The 21,158-nt window shown below is 33.7% G+C and overlaps 2 protein-coding genes across 2 annotated transcripts; both read right to left on the bottom strand.

Moving 5' to 3' along the window:
* Positions 1 to 554: 554 nt before the first annotated feature.
* On the bottom strand, positions 555 to 3,556 carry LOC133818861 (grpE protein homolog 2, mitochondrial-like). Its single transcript, XM_062251965.1, has 5 exons — positions 3,383 to 3,556; positions 2,895 to 3,087; positions 1,854 to 2,318; positions 1,560 to 1,727; positions 555 to 1,247 (listed from the first exon to the last, which is right to left on the bottom strand). The coding sequence occupies exons 1-4, from the start codon at positions 3,403 to 3,405 to the stop codon at positions 1,683 to 1,685; spliced, it is 726 nt and encodes a 241-aa protein (XP_062107949.1). The 5' UTR covers positions 3,406 to 3,556; the 3' UTR covers positions 555 to 1,247; positions 1,560 to 1,682.
* Positions 3,557 to 3,915: 359 nt separating this feature from the next.
* LOC133818862 (organic cation/carnitine transporter 7-like) lies at positions 3,916 to 7,640 on the bottom strand. Its single transcript, XM_062251966.1, has 4 exons — positions 7,299 to 7,640; positions 6,180 to 6,463; positions 5,341 to 5,510; positions 3,916 to 4,254 (listed from the first exon to the last, which is right to left on the bottom strand). Exons 2-4 carry the CDS (start codon positions 6,452 to 6,454, stop codon positions 4,163 to 4,165), a joined length of 537 nt encoding a protein of 178 aa, XP_062107950.1. The 5' UTR covers positions 6,455 to 6,463; positions 7,299 to 7,640; the 3' UTR covers positions 3,916 to 4,162.
* Between the last annotated feature and the right edge of the window lie 13,518 nt (positions 7,641 to 21,158).

Raw genomic sequence — 21,158 nt, 5'->3', positions numbered from 1 at the left:
GGGCATAAACCCTAACATATTAAACTAATGGAGATTGATTATGATACTTAAAAGGGAGAAAACCTAAACTTCCTTGTTCCTTTGGCAAACATAGTTTATACCATATCAACCAATGGATTTAACTATTATTCATAAAAGAACTCCACCAATGTTGAGCCGTCATTGACTCTAAATCATCACAAAGAGTAAAAAGTAGTTGAAAACATGATATCATATATGTTGGTATTGCTTGAATAATTTCTCAATCTCCATACTAGAATAATTTTGAATTCCACGAATTTAATTTTGACCATACCATTTCTTATATATTACTGAATAGTCATGGCTTGTTTCTTCCACTCAGCATAGGCAGCCTTAAATATTTTTAAATAGAGTTGGTAATAGTCATATGAAATGTAGAAGCATAAAAATCTTTAAATTCAACAAAAGAATTTGGAGAGAAATAGATTTGCTGAAATTAATAATCTATTAACAACAAACACATGTTGAACATTCTCCAAAAAGAATATCATCAAAATACAATTCAAAACAAAAGAAAAATGAGTAGTTAAAAAAAATCATAGCCAATATCACTACTACAAAATTGACATGGGACGATGGTTTTAAACCGTTGTATGGACTCTCATATGTCGGTTCTAATACCGTCGTCCCATGCAATGTCATGCCATGTAAAGCATGAAACAACAGTTTAAATAAAAGCGTCATCTCCCGTCATACATGAGACAATAGTTCCTATACAAACGTTCTCTCTTGTAGTACATGAGACGACAGTTTATGTGTAAACGTCATCCACTGCAGTAAATGAGATGACAGTTCCTACTCAAGCGTCATCCTCCTGCAGTACATGAGATGACAATTTATGTGTAAACACCGTCCCCTGCAATACATAAGACGACAGTTTTGTAGAGACCGACGTCCCATGTAAAATATGATAATTTTTTCATTTCTCTATTTTCAATACTATATTCATTCATAATTTCCTGTGTAATTACAATATAGTTCAAATAGAATCAATAGGCAGACAAAATCAATATAACTCAGTATGTTCAAAATCTAAAAATTGCAAGATCAAAATATAGACTTGGAATAACTATGTAAGTGCTAACTAAAAACTACAATTAGTATATTTTTTAATTATGATTTCAAAAGTTACTCTAGCTATGACTCGTCCGCTCAAGAAGCTTGGTTGCCTATTCATTTCGAATTTCATTAATTTCGCCAAGTGTATATGTATTTTTCCCACCACACTACAAAACACAAAATAAAAAACTAAATCAGAAATTAAATTCAATAGAATTGTAGTTCAATAATAATAAATACAGTTACATTACTAGTTAGCCATAACATGGGTGTCTCATTAAAGAAATAGTCATTCACCATCCTTATGATATAAAAGTTGCACTCTACTGACAATGTTTGACTTAAATTAAATGAAAAGAAAAATATTCGAACATCTAACAGTATGTCCCCTGAACTTATAAAAAGTAAAAAACAAGAAACTTCATCTATGATTGATTTGATATTGAGAGGTGTCTTGTGGTGAAGATGATATCATTTACCTCTACAAGTTGTTTTTCTGTCATTTCAACACCCTCTAGAAGTGTTTTTAAAAGTGGAGCAGCCCCAGATGAATCCTTAGATGTGTCAATCTTTGAAAAACTTTCTTTGACAACTGAAGAAGCTCATCCCAAATTGTCTGCAACATCAAGTAGACTCTTTGCGAAATTCTGCAACAAGATTTCAAGCCATTTGTCAAGCTAAGACTTCAACAGGCGTACCAAACCTACTATTTTGAACAAGGAAACTTTAATGTGAAAATAAGATATATATGCAAATAAGCTTTGGTACCAAACCTGAATGGCAAATTGTTTCGAGTTCTCTGCTTCACGTCGTGTCCTGTCCATGACATTCTCCATTTCCGCATAGCTTCTGAGGACTTTATCTTGCATTTTCTCAATCTCTTTATGCTTCTGCTTCAAAAGCTCTTCCTTCTCAGCCACAAGTTTCACGAGATCATCTACACTCAAATCCTCGTCGGAATTTGAATAAGAAAATGCTGCTCGCTTAGTTCTTCTCCTTGTTTTCACATTATTAGACATAGTAGACTGAGAATCTGATATAGAACCTGATTCTTTTGTCTGATCAGCAACATCACTCTGCTCAGAGGCGGCTTGACTGGAGACTTTAGCATCTCCATTATTCTCTGAATTACTCCCATGTTCTTTTTCAGAAGTCTCGGGGGACGCAGAAAAAGCAAAACCAAATCTTTGAAAGGGAGAAGAACTCAGATGGAATAGAGACACCTGACCAGGAGCCAACTAAAGAAGAAGAAAAAACCCAAATTCAATAAATTAGATAGCTTTAAAAATTTCGGAACACAACTTAAATTTTGAAAGCACAACCCTTTAAATTTCAGCAAACACACTGGTTAGATACATAAGCTAATACAACGGTTAGATACATAAGTAAGATGAAAGTTAATAAGAACCTCAGCTATATAAGCTAAAGTTGTAAATATAACCATAAAACTATATTTAATTAAGCGAACACATTAAAACAAAAAATTAGAAACTAAAAATCTGTACTTCAGACATTGTAGTAATCATGAAGCCTGCACATATACATATAATGTAACAATCTGAAAGAAGCCCAGAAAGCCAATCAAGTATTCCCCTCAAAATTTGTTATTGACATTAATCAAATAAAGGCTCTGATTCATGAGAAGTTAAACTTTTTTAATCTTGAAATAGCATACAACAATATTTTAAATAATTAAAATTGAATAGGAAAAAAGAAAATAAAAATTACATTCTGATTGACAAATTCACTGCAAACCTAAAACCCTAGCAAAACCCTACAAAGAAAATAGTAAAATTAATGAGCTCTTTAGGTACCTTGATGGAGGATTCGTTGACAAGGGAATGAAACTGATTGGAGAGATTCGAAAGGTGGTTAGTTTGTGGAGAAGAGAGGAGCAAGGAGCTCCTGGGGATGGTCCCCCGAGGACTACTGCAATAACTAAAAATGTTAAAGAAAAAGGCAACAATCTTCTTGGACAACCAGTCTTCTATTTGCCTCTGTAAGAATCTGGTTCATCATGAAAAGACAAAGCATATCGACATTTGTATTTGTTGCAGTGCTATGCACTATTAGACACTAATACAAATGGGCTTAGTGTATTAAATTTGTATGCAAGTGTGATGTTTGTAAGTATTAGATGTGGTGATATGCACTATATTATTGTTGTGTCCCAAAACAATATGATAATATAAATGGGCTTAGTGTATTAAATTTTTATGCAAATGTGATATTTGTATAGTATTAGATGTGGTGATATGCACTATATTATTGTAGTGTCCCAAAACTATATGATAGATCATACCTAAAATCTCTTAGGCCTCTCATTTTTTGTAGTGATGGTCATCTAGTCAACAACTGAAATTAAGGAAAAACATTAATAAGTGCTAAATTGCAATAGTCACTCCACTGATAAAAGCACTGTTTTAGGAGTCCACATATATCTAAATTTGAATACTATCCTTGTAATAGCAGAAAAAATCTACTGTGAAGGCAGCTATTAGAAGTCCAGGCAGTTCTACATGGAATTAAATGCAAATGTTACTCAGCAATCTGTAGCAGTTGATAAACATTTTCTTTTGCATAATTTAACGATCATGACTAATAGGAAGAAAGAAAACAATGGTAGTTAAGTGGCAGTACCTGCAAAACTAGTGATGAAAATATCTCTGTAGCTGACATCCTGTGACTTTGGTGATTGCAAATTGTTTGGATAACATTTACTATGTCCATTATTTAACTCAGATGTCAGCAACACGAGGCCATAATATGAAAAAGCATTTCCAAAAAATACAAACCATAAAAGCAAGGTAGACCTAACTAATTTTGGGGAAAGAAGAATTAATAGTGATGAAAATGCCCCTGTCTTAGAATCTGCTTTCTTAGAAGTTGTGGTTTCATCACCTGCGAGCGGCAGTAAATGTGAATCTTCTTCTTCTGATGGGGTATTCTTTTCTTGTAGCTCAATTTGGTGATCTGAAACAAGAATACCAGGAGGGAGCTTGGTTTTGTTCATTCTTGCTATTTTTTCTAAAACATTGAGTGCTTCAGCTGTTCTTCCTTTCGAGCATAAAAATCTGGTGCCTCAGGTGCAACCCAATAGAATAGAAGGAGAAGGGATGAAGGTATCGAAGACAGGGCAAGAAGCCATCCCCAGCCCAGTGTTGGCATGACAAACTGTAAAGCACACAACATTTTAAGATCAAGATGCAAATTCAGTGTATTTATTATCACATATCTGGGTAGTAGAAGACTTGCTGAAGTCGACTAATTAACTTGCACCTTAAGTAATTTATGTTGCTTATCTGGTAGATTTAATGGACTGACATAAACAAAAACTCCCAATATTCTCCATTTTCATAGCAATTCAATTTCAAAATTTTGTGCTCATATCTTTTGGTACAATGATTCGTAATCATTTAGTAAAATATAAACAAGTAGTTAGAGTATAATAAATGGAAAATTTAGTTTAAAATAAAACATTAAGTTAATATAATGCGCAAGAGGATAAGGGCAGAGTGTTCTCAACTCACAACATGAAAAGAGTGGAAGAGGCAAAAAGAGCTTAAACAAAGACAACCAATCTAATTAAATTTTGTGAGCAGGGAACTAAAAATGTGCTGATTACATAATTTGGTCCCAAAAAAAATCATAATCCTTGGAGGCACCCTAAAAGATTCTATTGTGTTGACCGATCCAAGTCCTTATGATTATATATTTTTTATCATATAAAAAAAACTACTTTTCTAAAAGCATCAGATCATGAAGCAAAATGGCATGCCAAAAGCATAGAGACATATCGAAATGAGAGCACATCCATTCTCTAAAATGTTTAATTTGTCACAGACAAAGAATGAATTGGCTGAAAACAATGCTGCTGAATGCATAAATTTTTTTAATGATTGAGAGGGTTATTCCAATCTGAAGTCAAATGTCAAAGTCTAAGGAAGAATAAGAACCAAAGCATTTTCACAACCTTTAAAAGGTGTTGAATAATGTCCGGCCAAACCCAAGTCTTAAATCATACTACTGTCCTTTTAAAAAATCTTCTAATCTATTCAGCATAAGGGCTGAAGATCCTTTATGTCTAGAATGTTACTTTAAAATTAAAATGACAGTTATATTTTGAGATATTAGAATTAGGTAAACATATGCATAACCATCACTAAGAAAAATAAGGTAATTAGAAGCATAACCATGCAAGTGAAGCCTCAAAAATTGTTCCAAGAGTCCAAAAAGCTAAAAAGACAACCATCCAAGTACCTCTGTTAGGAGCAGGAATGAACTCCAGAAACCAAGATGAGAGTACAGGACCACCTCCCAACCCAACACCAACCAAACAACGACAAATAAGCAACATTATATAATTGGGAGCAAGTGCACTCATAAATCCAGCCCCAGCAGTAAGCATAGCTGTCATAAGGAATCCTTTCCTGAGGTTGAACGAAGGGAATGAACAATTAAGACAATGGGAGAGGTATTAAAATTCACAATAAGCTCTAGCTCCACAATGATCATGAGAAGAAAAACTAAATTTATTGAAAACATATGCATCAGAAAAAAACTATACTAGAAAAAGTGGCAATTACATGGTACAAATAGCTAAAGGCAAAGAACCAAGTAACTACTTCTAACAGAAAATAAGCATGTTAACAAACCTTTTGAATAATACAACAAGTACATACTTGTCAGAACTATGTGGAATAACATATTGAAAAAGTTGTAACAAGTCATAACACAGCCGCAAGAACACAATGGTTAAAGCTTCGGTAATGGATTCAATATCACAGCTTGTTAAAAGAGTTTGCACTAATATGACTTCAAATGACACAAACAAAAAACATTCCTAATCAAAACAAAATGACAATCCTAGTTATAGAGATGTCGATCACTTCTACAGCATCAGAAACGTTTGGAAGTTCATAATTAATGACATAATTATTGTTACGCTCATACTGCATATAGTTTTAAGAATCACATTAAAAGTTGCATCAGCTGTCAACTTTCTCATGAGAAAATGGAAGAGCAGTAGATCATCTCAGAACATCTTTCCTTTGGATGAAAGTAAAAAATTAAGATTGGTGAAACAAAAGAAGACCCACCTTCTTCCATGTTTATCCGAAACAATGCTCCATGAATAAGCTCCGACGAGCATGCCAGCAAAAACAACACTAGTTATAAGGCTATGTTGATGAGATGAGATGCCCCATGCTAATCGAAGAGCTGGCCCAACAAAAGAAAGCAACATCATCTCCATTGCCTCAGAAATCCAAGCCATGCCTGCGTAACAGAGCACAAGAACATGGAAGTTTCCGAATCCCATAGACACAAGGGCCTCATCCACAGTAAAGGTTTTGCTGCCATCTTCTGGTGGCATCTATGGAAACTGACGAGCAACAATGAGCTTTTAATTTGTGAATTTTTGGTTTTTTGTTGAAATGTACAGTCATAAAACGATCTATATCTAACCTTTTTTATAATAATAATACCTAAAATTCGAGACTTTAAATCACCATAACACTGCCAATCCAATAAAATTCAACATTTCTAAGAAAAATAAACACATCAAAATGTAAATCTGAGTATGAACATGATCATTACAATGGCAAAAATAACTAATAGCCAGATCCAAAAGCCACAGACCGAAACAAATTGATAAGGCAAAATGATCCAATCTACGAAAAATGAAAGAGATTGATATTGACCATGGCCATTTTGACCAGAAATAGTAAACAAGAGAAAAGGAAGAATCTTGGAATTGGTATGGCGGTCTCCGTCTTCTTGAGGTTGAAGGGGTCCTCGTCAATGGAGGTTATCCAGTTCTGGTGTGCCTCGTCAATGTTACAAACAAACTTTACCAGCAACAAGAATTTTAGTTTTCTTTTGTTTTTAATATTAAAGGGGCAAGAGAAGACTGAAATAGAACAAATGACAATGCTAAAGAATTAAAGGACACAAATATCACAAGGCAACAGTACATCTGTTGCTAGAAAGACAAAACATCTAGTTGGCTTAAAATACAGATAAACCATTGAGTACATATATATATGTAACTATAAAGAGAAAGAACAAAAATGAGTGCAGAACAAAAATTGAATCTTATTCGCAAAATTGAATCACGATAATGGAACATCCCATTCACAGAAACACATATTCAATCAAATCTTTAGTATTTAAACCAAAAAACTCAGTCCAGAGAAAGAAAGAAAAAAAGAAAATACCCAAAGTCTTGTGGCTATCACTATGACGAAGATAGAGAAGCAGGTACAGGGCAGCGAGAAGAGATTTACGCCGGAGATGGCTGGAGGGTAGCGATCGAACGATCGGATTGAGAATTAGGTGCGAAGACACCGGAGCTTTAGGCCAGAGATGGGTTGGACCATAAGCAGATTAGGGTTTGCCCGTACGCAGGGAAGGGTCCGTCGTCGCCGCCGTCACCTGGGCTGTCGCCATTCTCCCTAGTTGTCGTCGATTGTTGGATTGTCGCTGGTCGTTGTTAAGGCAGAGGGTTGTGCTATTGTCTTGTGCACAAGAGAGGGTTTCTTTCACAGTTAGTATTTTTATTCAATTTCTTTTTATATATTATATTTTATTAGTTTAAAAACATTATGGTTATAATTTAAAATTATTGTTAATGGAAGTATATATATAACTAATAGAAGTATGACTTTTTTTTAATTAATTTTTATCTTTTAGTATTATTAATATAATATTATTAAATAAGTTAACAATTAATATTAAAAAACTCTTTTAAATTTAAATTTGAATTATTAATTATTAATTATTTTTTATAAATATATTTGCATAATAGATTAAGTATATTTATTAATTCATACTAAAATATACAAATTTAATTAATGCCAAAAAAATTGGGTTGCATTGAGACAACGTTTCTATTAGAACCATCTTCTCGTGTTAAAGGTAGATACGTGACAACAATCTCTATAGAACAGTCATCTCATGTAATCTTTGGTTTGAATGGCACGACAGTTTTAGATAGTCTGTCGTCTCATCTCTACTTTTAACATGAGATGACTATTCTACTAAAAATGTCGTCTCATGTGCGTCATCTAAGTACAATTTTCTAGTAGTGTATACCTATAGTTAAAAGGAATCTGTAGAAAAATAGAACATCACTGGTCTTGCAGTGCCAATATTTTAGAATGTTCTGTTTAATTATTAGTTTATCTTAATGAAAAATAACATTATACCTATTTCATACAGTGAAAACAATAACTAATTGAAAAATCCTAAGATTGCCTAACATTTAAGCCATATATTTTTCCAAGTGCTAACTTTTGAAATATATATAAATATATATGATATAATTGGCGTATTGTGCTTTTTGGGTAAGTATGAATTTTATATTAAACAAATTATCTATAGAAAAGTTTCCCTATTTATATATGGTAATTATGTCTATAAAAGTACGCTTAATATATAATTGATCACTGAGTAGATTTCTTGGTCTTAATTGATTTAATTTGATAATCTTGAAATATCTTTGTGCCCAAGAAAGTTCAAATCTGAAATGAACTTGGTTTAGAATTTAGTCTAGTTTTATTCTTATAATACACAATGAACTTCTCTCACATTCACATTTCTCTATAGTAAAGGTGATTGAGATTTACTTTTAGAAACTCTCTGATTTGATCGAATTGTGATAAAAAAACGAGATTGGCTTGTTTTAGGGTTTCTTAAACTCTATAACTATCATACCTAAGCAGCAGGTAATCTTGTCTCTTTTCCATTCTAATGTTTCATATTTTGAAGGGTTCTTTTTTTTTATGTAAAGAGTAGTCTTTGTTCAACTATCTCTTTGTTTGTTTGTTTTGTTTATTTTTACACGAGTCATAAAGCTTGTGAACATGACATACAATCTTCGAGATGAGATTTCCATAAGTTTCACTTTGGGAGGAAGAGAGCACTCATCAATATCATAAGGAAATTCGTGCTCTTAGTATTTAACAAAATTAGATTACGAAAGGGGAATACTTCAAGGTTGGGACAAATATTTAGAGGGAGCCTAATCTTGTATAAATAAATTTCTTATTGTATTCTTGAGACTTTACTAATTGATTTTATCTCTAGGCATGAAGATTTTAGATGGTATTATATCCCGAAAATACTAATTAAATTCCTTAATTATTTTTAAAGAAAATAAACTCTTAATTTTCCTTTTATTTTTCTTAAGGTTTTAATCTCTAAAAACAGTTTTACGAAAACTGCCTAATTTGTCTTAATTAGGAAAACCGTTAAAAATTTCTCATCTTGACTAGTTAATCTTTCTGAAGTCAATTAATCAAGTTTACTTACTAGAAAAATAATTCACTCAATTATTTTCTAAAAAGATAGGGTTTTAAACCATCTTTTAATTTATTAACTTATTAATAAATAGATTCTTTTATTTTTTGAAAGAATAAAAATTCTTTAATAAAAAATAATTCCCACTAAACTCAAAGTGGTATTTTAGGTTAAATATGTTTTCAAGACTTTCCAAGATTTTATCTTGGAATAAGTAAAATTTTACTTTTTACCTTAAGTTCCAAAATCTCATTTTTTCACTAAGTGTGAAAACCTTATTTTTCACATTTTTAACTACATACTTTGTTAGTTCATAACATGAAATTTACTTACCCAATTGTTACCAAAATCTCCCAATTCTATTTTTGGTATGCCTTTTAGGTCTTTAAAAAATCTTAGGACAAAATGAGCATTTTTTATTGGTGAAATTATTTTCCAACAATCAGGTAAAAATGACCTTATTTTCAAGTCCTTATTTTTTCCAAACTTTGACACTTAATAACTTTTCAAACCGTTCATTATTTTCTTACCAACTTTTATAGTGGAATACTACATTATGCCAATAATATTTCCACCAAATTTTAGAAAAAAATGGGTTCCTTTGCCCTATACAGCGGCTGTCTAAACTTGGTCCTGAAATTAAGAATACGAAAAAATAGTTTTTTACCTAAACTTTGAAATAGCATAACTCACTCATTTTTAAACATTTTTTAGTGTTTCAAAAGCTCAATTTTATTTACTCAATCTCAAAACCATCACAGTATAATTAAATTTTAAAAAATCAATATACAGTGGATGCTTGGCCCCTTTGAATCACAGCTCAAAACATGTATTTTGTTTTAGGGTTTCCTACAAAACCCTTGGGGGTTTTGGTCCCTATTTTCAAAAATCAACACACAAGCATCATAAAAATTATAAAACAACTACCATAACCTTATTAAATTACCAATGAAAAACTGTAAGCATTAACTATACAAAATAATGCTTAAAACTAAAAACCATACAATAACAACCATAAAAGTAAACTTTTTACCTCTTGTTGTTCTTGCTTAAGGTTTGGATCTTCCTATTAGCTTTGGCTCCTTCAAAACCCTTTCAAAACATTAACCAACTCCCCCAACAACATATATAATCAGCTATTGAAAAGTCTATGGTTAAAACTTTACAAGAGTCTAGTTTTTTGAAACTTTACCTTAGGGAAACCCTTTCTAGACCAAGGCTTAGCTTCCAAGCCTTCTTAGTGTTCTTGAGGTTGAAGATGGAGAGAAAACTTGATAGAGAGTTTTCAAATAAGATGAGAGTGATTGTGAGAGAGAGAGGGTCGGATTTGGGGGGGTTAGAAGGGTTTAGACTACTCTAATATATCCTAAAACACTTTAGTATTTTTACTATCCACTTGCCCTTATCCCTAATATTTAAAATATGATTTAAAACTTAATTAATTTTGTTCACACCATTTAAAACCCCACATGTCTTGCAACCTCTTCCTATATATGCATTTATATTATTTTTTATTTAATTTTTATTTTTTAAAAGGTGAATCAATATTTCCTAAGAAGAAAAATTCAAACTAACTTTCTATAACCTTTTTCACTCGTATTAAGTTTTAAAAATAAAACTTAACACATAATAATTAAATTAAATGTCTCTCACATTCAATATAATTAATCACACAATAAAATCTAACATAAGGTCCATTCATGAAATAAAATTCCTCATTTCGGTAAAATTAAGCATTGAACACAAAATGCCCTAAAATTTCTATTTTCTCTTACGTTTATTATTTTTTACCAAACTTTAATTTTTATGAATGTATTTTATGCCCAAAATATATTTTCTATAGCTTTTCATTTTATTTTCTGAGATTTTTACTCGATTAGGGTTTTCGTGTCGGTCCAAGACCGAAAGTCTTATCTTGACTTTTAAATCACAAAATTCATAATTTGGCTAGCAATAACTCATGGAAATAATATTCTTAACTCGGGAAAAAAAATCCCGACCCAAGTCGTTTAAAGGTACCCAAAACGCAGGACGTTACAATGTCTCCGTGGGACGCAAAAGTTGGTGTTGTTGGGCTGAAACCCATGATTTTCCAAGTTCTGGAAAAGGATGTAGAGGACAAAGATTATAAGATTGAAACCTAGAATTATTGGTTATCCTCTGATAGACTAGCAATCTGAAGAAGTAATTTGGATTTTGAAGGATTATGCATCGAATGTGCAAGTGTTTGGGACATCAAGACAAGTACGGTCCCTTAGTGGAATAGAAATAGTGGTGAATGCTGATCAACGGCTAGGGTGACTCGACATAAGGTATAGTAAAGTAAAGAGCAAGAAGTACTTGTTCTAAGTAATGAGATGAAAGACAGAGAATATTGTGGTTCAGTATTGGTTCAGAGAAACTAATGAAGTTATTAGGATTATTAGGGTAGAAGCATCTACCTATCTGGAAAGGACATAAGAGTTCGCAAGTTCCAAGTATGGGAGCACAGAGTTCCAGGACGGGAGACTTGTATATCTCTGAATATTGCAGACAAGAAAGAATATAATATCTTGGGAAAGAAAGAGGAGTTTTGAGTCCAGATTTAATAAGGGTTCTGGGATCATACCAAGGACTAGGTTGGGGGTCTGCAGGTTAGCCTTGCCCTAGTTTGGGTGGTAGTTTATGAATGTTATTGGTGCCAATATCAAGGAAAGAATGTATGATATCACCGCTGATGAGGTAAGGAGACCCTAGGATTGCAGCGGGAGTTACTGCGCAAAGAAAAGTTAATAGAATTATGATAAACGAGATAAGATTTTATGGATTAAGACTATCACTCAGATAAGAGTGTTATTCAAGGATGAAAGGGTAAAAGACTGGACTCTATGGTTACAGTCAAGATTACGGGATTTGTGTTTCTACTACTAAACCGGGTAGGGGAAATCATCCCGAGCACTTAAGTTTAGATCCTCGAGCCTCCCTGAGCCTTAAGATAAACCTAGGCAAAAACTCTATAGGCGGGTCGCGACTTGGCCTTGAGGGTCGCGACACGCCTCAAGTCAGAGACGCAACCTGTGCATCTGGAGAAAGGCGGGCCGCAACTTGCCCCCCTAGGGTTGCAGCGCGCCTATGAATCAGCAAACCCTCCCAAGACATCTAGGCACGCGGGATACAGCACTCATGAACTGGGTCGCAACGCACCCCCGCGAAACCAAAATCCCCTAGGTTTTTCCAACAATTTTCCCATCCAAATCCCCAAAACTCAACTTCAATTATACTCCCATACCAAAACCAAGTTTAGATACAAGTCTAAGATCCTTAATCACATATTTTAAGCATTAAGTACCCAAAAATTCTACTGATCCTATCATCTCAACCAACAACAATTCTTCACTAAAAACTTAAACAGTTTAAACCAAACAAGTCTAAATTCCAACAAAACAGAACAGAATCCTTACCTCAATTTTGAAAGCCTTTATCCTCAGCAAAGTCTTGATTGCCCCAGCTTTAATTCCCCAATTCCCTTCAACTGAAATCCAAGTTTATTTCTTAGGTTTTCCTCTTCAAATCTTCAAAACTCCCTTAGGCCAAAAGAGAGGAAGAGAGAGACGTGAGTGGTGGATATATAGAGAGAAGATAGCTCCTTAGTTTGTTTCTTGTCCTTCTAATTGCTTCCCAAGATGATTCAAGTCCATCCCCAAACTTCTACTGAAGTCTAAAGCCTTAAACCAACCCTATCCCTGACCAAAGGACCAAAACACCCTTAGGCATATCCTTAACCTTAAATGGTCTCGAGTAGTCCTATAAATTCTCAATTAATCCTGACATGCCCATTTAAATTCCAATTATTTTCCCATTGTTCAATAAACCCCAAATATAACTTAAACTTCCCAAAATACCCCAAGGCTCGCCCCAAGCTAGGTATTAAACACCGCTGTGACTATTCTGCCAATTCGCTCACCAAGATCATCTCAAGCCATATACTGCAAATATATCGACATAATAATGTGGTCTCAATCATTTTTAACACATATAATAACATTTATGCCTGCTACGGGCCAATATTACAAGTTTTCCCTCATAAACAATAACGGGCCCACATGCATATTTAATACTCATTAACATGCATATAATCATACTCATATTATCATATATATCATGCATGCCACATAGTCACACATTTAATCAGTTAATCACACATATATCCAGTTATGCCCTCCCGGCACGCTAACCAAGGTACTAATCCTATTATCATTTTTGGGATGTTGCAGATTGTAATATTGGCAAGATTGTTAGAATTAATAGTGATCATAGTAAAGAATTTGAGAATGTTGTGTATGACGAATTCTGTAAATCTTGTGGTATATCTCATGAATTTTTAGCTCCCAGAACTCCTTCACAAAATGGAGTTGTTGAAATTTTCCAAAAGATTGTGGGCTGAAGCTATTAATAATGCTTTCTACACAATAAATAGTGTTTTTACTTCCAAATACTGTCAAAACTCCTTATGAGATCTGGAAAAGTAAGTTTCTAAATGAAAGTTATTTTCACATTTTTGGTTGTCTATGTTACATATTGAGAGATCAAGAAAATTTTGGAAAAATTGATGCTAAAAGTGATGTAAGTGTATTTCTTTATTATTCCACAAATAGTAGGGCATATCGTGTGTACAACTTGAGAACCTAAATTTTTATAGAGTCTTCTAATGTTGTTGTTTATGATGTCAAAGATTTTTCAAAATTTTCAACAGAAGTCGAGATAGATAAATTTATGGAATACTCACTTGTTGCATCAAAAGCTCAAAATGATGTATTAGAAAGTCCATCTAATGCTACAGAAATTAAAACTGAATCATCATCCAACACATCTGATACATCCACATCTGAACAGACAGAGACGGAAATGCCTAAAATCATCACTAATTCAATCCTGAGATGACCTTCAACCAGGGTTAAAAAGAACCATCTAGTTTATCTCATTCTTGGAGATTTAGAAGAAAGCAAGGTCACAAGGAAAAGGTATGTAAATCTCATCCAATATTTTTGTTTTACCTCTTCACTTGAACCAAAAAATGTGAAAGAAGCTTTAACTAATGAGTCTTGGATTAATGCTATGGAAGAAGAGTTGGAACAATTTTCAAGAAATGATGTGTGGACCTTTGTTCCCACACCAAATCACACAAATTCCATTGGAACAAAATGAATATTTAATAATAAAAGTGATGAATTTGGCACAGTAGTGAGAAACAAAGTTAGATTTGTTGCACAAGGGTAAACTCAAATTGAAGGCATGGACTTTGATGAAACATTTGCACCAGTTGCTAGACTTGAATCAACTAGGTTGTTGTTAGCTATTGCATGTATCATGGGTTTCAAATTACCTCAAATGGATGTTAAATCCACTTTTTTAAATGACATTTTGAATGAAGAGGCATTTGTTGAACAATCTAAGGGATTTGAGGATCCCCATTTTCCAAATCATGTTTTTAAATTTAAAAAAAAAAAAAAAAAACCTTTGTATGAATTGAAACAAGCCCCACGGGCATGGTATAAAAGATTGACACAATATTTTGTGTATCATGGTTATCGTAGAGATGGAGTAGATAAAACATTTTTCATTAAAAATATCAAGAAAGACATAATCATTGCTCAAATCTATGTTGATGATATTATGTTTGGTTCTACATGTAACTCTGAAGTACAGAATTTCGTCCAACAAATGAAAGAAGAATTTGAGATGAGAATGGTGGGTGAATTAACCTATTTTTTAGGTATGCATGTCAAACAATCGGAAGATGGTACTTTTGTTGGGATTTGTGCCATTAAAGCGTATTTCTATATGAACGATTACTTTTAATTAAATAAAGTTAATATTTTGCACTCCTATTTGTATTTAATTGTACATGTCATTTATCAATAAGATCCAATATTATTGATGTAGTCTTGAATTAAGTGTATGTATAATGATATATGTACAAGAAGATTTAATTCAAGATAATAATATAAAAAAATTGTCTGTAATCGCTAAATAAAGTGGGAGCTTTATTTAATAAAGACTATGAGTACAGTATATCTTCTATTTAAGACATAACAATTTATACAGACTGTTAAGTGTAGCGACACAAAGAGATAGATGCAGTGTATACAATATAGATTGTATTGGACTGAGACACGATGAAAGAAAGAACTTATGATAATCTCCGTTAAAGTATAGAAGTTCAACATTCATCAATCAATGGTCGTTTGAGACTTGACCTCAATCCTGAAGTGAGTAATGAACTCCTATTTGTGCTTTTATGACTTTTGACTTATCGGGTAAGGTTCAATATTCTTACGACCAAATTCCTGGTATCTTGGAGGCATAGAACTACATGTGGCTGGGAACATATTTCACAGATATGGAATCTACTCTTTACTTAAATGAAAGCAAATTAGTTGTTCCTGTTAGTGTTGATTCGGGACTTGAACATAGAACGCTCAATTCCTGTTAGAGAACAGAAATTTCATTCTATAATTACATTTATTGAAAAATTTTCATTAGAGGATCAATGGAACTATTTGATAAAGACATAATTAGAGAGGTTAACAGACATTAAGACCTAGCTTTAATTATGAACAACTAGCAGAGGGTCATAACTCATGCAATGACTAAACCAAAGAACGACTTTATAGTTATAGCTTCTAATAATATAAAACTGTAGTTTTGAGAGTTCAACTATGAATTTCTAGTGGAATAATTCATAGTTAATAAATTAATTAATGGAACTAAGAGTTAGTGAAATTAACTAAATTATTGGAGCTTAGAACTATGGGTCCATATTGTCCCCGTACTAGCTCAATAACACAGAGGATGGATTTTGGTATTAATAGAAAATATTTAAAAATAATAATGTATTATTTTTAATCTCACAAATTAATATTATTTGTGAAATAATATTTAATGGAAACTAAAATTATATTAATAATTTTGTGAAATTAATTTATATTGAAAAATTATTTTTATCATATTTAATATTGTGGTATAATTCTATACTACATAAATTAATATGATAAAGGCCCAATAAATAGCATTTTATAGAGATAAAATACCACAGGGCCCATAGCCCTGCAGTTGGCGCCAACCACAGTCAAAATGGGTTGTGGCCCACGCAGACGCCCAATGATATTAGGGCTAAGTCTTATTTCTATTGTTATATTTATAGAATATAAAATCAAGAAAAAAAATAGAGAGACGTCAGATGCAATTAAAGTTATTTTCCAATAGAGAAAAATAGAGAACTTTGTTCTCTCTGTATTGTGCTAAGAAAATTCTCTCATGTGTTCAGATTAAAAAGTGTGTTCTTGTGTATCCTACCAAATAGCATAGACATCCACCTATCTCCTTCTCTTTGTGCGAGCCATGGTAGGAAAGATGGTGGGTTCGGAGGCTAAGACACTATTTTATCTACACGTGTTCTACATCTAGAAAAAGTATTTGTAAGTTTCTATTTTATTTAGATTCATGCGCATGAGAAAGATCACATTCTAGTTATCTAGTTATGGTTCCTAGATTGATTCTTTCTTATGCTTTAATAATTATTATTATTGCATTGAAATATTATCTCATGCTTCCGCTACACTGTCAATCACATGATCGAAAACAAACAATTTTTATATGACAGAGTAAGTATGCCAAAAACATAGTGAAAACATTTGGTCATGACACTGCAAAACACACCAAAACTCTCATGGGTACAACAGAAAAATTGACGAAAGATGAGAATGGAGTTAAGGTAGACACCACTTTATATTGAAGTATGATTGGCACTCTTCTTTATCTCATCGCCAGTCACCCTGACATATGATATAGTGTTAGAATGTGTGCTAGGTACCAAGGAAATCCCATGAAGTCCCATGTGACTGCTATAAAAATAATAATTAGATATGTTCACAGTACTCTAGAATATGGCATTTGGCACTTAAAAGAAACAAATTCTAATCTTTTGTGCTTTAGTGATGCCGATTGGGCAGGTAATGCAAATGACAGGAAAAGCACAAGTGGATGATGTTTCTATCTGAGGAACAACTTGGTGTAGTGGCACATTAAAAAGCAAAATTCCATTTCATTATCTACTGGTGAGGTTGAGTACATTGTTGCTGGCAATTGTTATACTCAACTATTGTAGATGAAACAAATGATGGCTGACTATGGTTTTGAATTGGATACTTTAACTATTTTTTGTGACAACACTAGTGTAATAAATATTTCTAAAAATCCAGTTCAACACTCATGCACAAAACATATTGATATTATGCACCATTTCATTAGAGAGCATGATGAGAATAAAACACTGATCTTGAAATACATTGAGACTGACAAGCAAATTGCTGATATTTTCACAAAATCCCTAGATTCAGTTCAGTTTGATTCCCTCAGGAAATCCTTGGGGGTTTGTAGTATGTAATTTTAGTTTTATTCTTGATCGTCTTTCCCTAGCTGCTTATTAAATAATTGTATAATTTTTCACATTTATTCAAAAAAAACTATGAGTACAATGTTTTAGATTAATTTATATATATATATATGTCATGCTTAGTGTGCTGGTTACGAAATAAAAATGTCTTCATGTTATATTTTTGGGGAAAATGCTTACTAAGAGTGTAATGAGCAAAATTAACAAAAATTATTTAGATTCAGGTTCCTTTGTGAGAATAGAGCTACCTACACCAGTGTGTGAAAGTCAGCTTTGAGTAAGTTGAGCCTATGTAATTAGACCCATGTCCCTAAGTTTTCACCACACACACAATACATGTTCTGAATGAAGAAAAGGTGAAAAATGTAAGTCTCATCCTCTGTGTTAAATTTTTCCAAAAAATATTTTGTGCTCTAGAAATATTTATTTTTATCCAAAAACTCTCAAAGCATGTCATATAAATTAAATAATCATTTTTAACATTATAGTACTCAATTAAGTTTTGAAAGAAAGTTTGTTTATTGTGTTTCAGGTTCCAAAAAAGTTGGTAGCAGTGAAAGGAAAACTAGGTCATTATCTCTATAAATATAACTTGGACTTTGTATTTTAACCAATCCTAAACTCATTCACTATTCACTTCATAATATATAGTAAGAGGCTCAATTCAAGGCCTATGTTTGTGCTATACTCTTCAAACCCCATGGCCAACATAGATGTACTATTTTCTATAGTCGTTGTCTCTACGAGTACTTTAGGCTTGTAATAATCAACCACCCCATCAAGATAGTCCAGATACAATGTGTACTGACGATTCGACCATGTTGGTCGGAAAATCCCTATTGATGTAAAGTGGCTGTAAAAGAAGTATTCCCCATACTGTGACTTTCATCAACAGATATGAGACAAGCAAATAAAATGCCTTACCTTGAGCCTCAAATTCAAGTTGCCTCAAGGTTCAGAGCCTGCAAAAAGACCACTTGATCTGAAGAACGTCAAACGTGTCGTCGATGTCTTCCTTGAGGTTGATCTCAAGTTTGTTTCCTCCTCAAACTCCCAACCAGACGCCATGGCATGACCAAGGTTGATGGCCACATCCATAAATGGAATTTATTGTGATAGCTCAGGAGCTTCCTCTAGATCCTTCTTCATCTCTACATCATCTAATGCCCCCACCTGCTTTCGACAAAAAATGCCAAAGTCGGTCATCAACAACTTTTTAATTTGATTTGTGGCCCAATCAGTTTGGCTGCTCGTAGCCTAACAGTGGTCGCTAGCTTCAAGATGTCTTCCTAATCTGAATGGATGTGTATTGCCTGAGCCCGTGCGAGGATTCAATCAGTCTCAGATGGCCTCTAATACACCCCTACAAGAAGACAACCTAAGTCTTAGTGATGTTAACCAATAAGCTAAAGATAATACTATCTGAGATAAGAGACTCACTGATTTTATTGAAATTTTGACACAACAGAGGATTGTTATACGTGTTGAACCCCATCCAGAAAAAGAAAATGTTTTTAGCATGTCGAGGCTAGTTCTCATTATGCCACAATGCGGCATAATAAGAATGGAATATCAAAACAAATAATGTTATTACCATAACAACGTGGGCTATACTATTGCTGAGTACAACCATGTTAAGAATAAGATTGAGAAGTTCTTTCGGAGGGGAAACTTGGAAAAATATGTTAACAATAATAAATATGTAAGAAGAGTCGATCCTCCTTGCCCTCAATAGGGACCACTCCAAGTCTTGGATATGGTGGGTGATATTGCCACCTTATTTGGAGGCTTGAGATTCAAAGAGGATTCAAGAAAAATCCAAGACAACTATGCTCATGAAGCCAAATGTAGTCCACCTCCTTGCAACTTGAGCCTAGAGCAGAGACCCCCAAAAAGCTTAAAGGGCAAGATGACTCCATCACATTCTTTGAGTAGGATGCACGTTGAGTTCACTTCTCGCACAACGTCCCTTTAGTTGTTACGATACAGGTCGCTAACATCTGAGTTCATCGTGTGCTAGGGGATAATGGTAACTCCGTGCACACCATGTACAAGCCCGTATTAGAGAAGATAGGATTGGGACTAAGACACTTGAAGCCATGTTTGACTTTGTTTCTTGGATTCACTAGCAACTCCATTTAGCCCCTTGGAGTAATCTAGCTAACTTTTATCATTGGAAGGGCACCCAAACAAACAATGGTAATAAGTAATTTTGTTGTAGTCAATTGTACATCTACTATTAATGCAATTTTAGGACGTCCATACTAGGGGAGTTGATGTCAGTCACTTCTGTGTACTACCTTATGTTAAAGTTCCCAACTCCCTAAGAGTGGCAGGCCCCAAGCGAGCAAAATGAAGTGAAAGAATATTAATCTCTCAATTCGTACAGCTTTAAAACCTACATAATAGACTATGGTATTCTGGGGTCACACAAGATCATGGAAAAACAAAACTCTCATGATCTGGATCACTGTGTAGATGGCGAGCCATAAGCAAAGCCTGTAGAAGATGTAGAGAAAATTGAGGCCATTCCCAAAGACACCAACAAGAGACTTAAGATTGCAAAAAACCTCAACTAGGAGTTGAGAGCAAGACCAGTAGCCTTCTTAAAGGCTAACCTTGACGTATTTGCATGGTTACATGAAGACATGTTGGGGATAGACCCAACTGTTGTGTCATATCCTAAAAATTGATCCCAAGGTGTAGCTTGTGCAACAGAATGTGAGTCCTAAATCCTGGGAAATACACTACTTTGCGAGAAGAAGTTGGCAGACTCAACACAAATAGTTTCAAACAAGAAGCATTTTATCTTGTATGGGTTTCCAACCCAATGCTACTCCTAAAGCCAAATGGGAAGCGAAGAACTGGCATAGACTTCTAAAATCTCAACAAGGCATACCTCAAGGACAGCTTTCAGTTGCCCCGCATAGAACAATTGGTGGATGCGATAGTAGTACATGAGATTGTTAGCTTTATGGACACTTACTTAGGATACAAGAAGATCCCAATGAACCCAGGTGATGAAGAGCATAATACCCTTTTCACAGATCGAGGTTTGTACTTCTATAAAATGATGCCTTTTGGGCTAAAGAATGTGAGAGCCACCTATCAACAACTAGTGAACAAAAATTTTCCTAAGGCAATAGGTCGTAGTATGGAAGTGTATGTTGACGATATGCTCGTGAAAAGCAAGAAATCAATTACCATTCTTGTGATCTTGCTAGAATGTTTCAAGTGTTGTGGGGAAACCAAATGAAGTTGAATATGTTGAAATGCACCTTTGGAGTATCATTAGGAAAGTTCCTTGAAGTTATGGTTAACTCTCGAGGAATAGAGAGTAACC

The sequence above is a fragment of the Humulus lupulus genome, chromosome 2, assembly GCF_963169125.1.
Source record: "Humulus lupulus chromosome 2, drHumLupu1.1, whole genome shotgun sequence".
Taxonomy (NCBI): Eukaryota; Viridiplantae; Streptophyta; class Magnoliopsida; order Rosales; family Cannabaceae; genus Humulus; species Humulus lupulus.
The sequence above is the reverse complement of the archived record's forward strand: the minus strand, read 5'-3'. Positions and strand labels throughout refer to the sequence as shown.

Coding starts and splice junctions, on each gene's coding strand:
- LOC133818861 (XM_062251965.1), bottom strand. CDS start 3,405: ATGAGAGGCCTAAGAGATTTTAG. Junction 2,319..2,894: donor TCAACGAATCCTCCATCAAG/GTACCTAAAGAG, acceptor CTTCTTCTTTAG/TTGGCTCCTGGTCAGGTGTC. Junction 1,728..1,853: donor CGAAACAATTTGCCATTCAG/GTTTGGTACCAA, acceptor ATCTTGTTGCAG/AATTTCGCAAAGAGTCTACT.
- LOC133818862 (XM_062251966.1), bottom strand. CDS start 6,454: ATGCCACCAGAAGATGGCAGCAAAACCTTTACTGTGGATGAGGCCCTT. Junction 5,511..6,179: donor TCGGATAAACATGGAAGAAG/GTGGGTCTTCTT, acceptor GTTCAACCTCAG/GAAAGGATTCCTTATGACAG. Junction 4,255..5,340: donor CATTCCTGCTCCTAACAGAG/GTACTTGGATGG, acceptor TGTGCTTTACAG/TTTGTCATGCCAACACTGGG.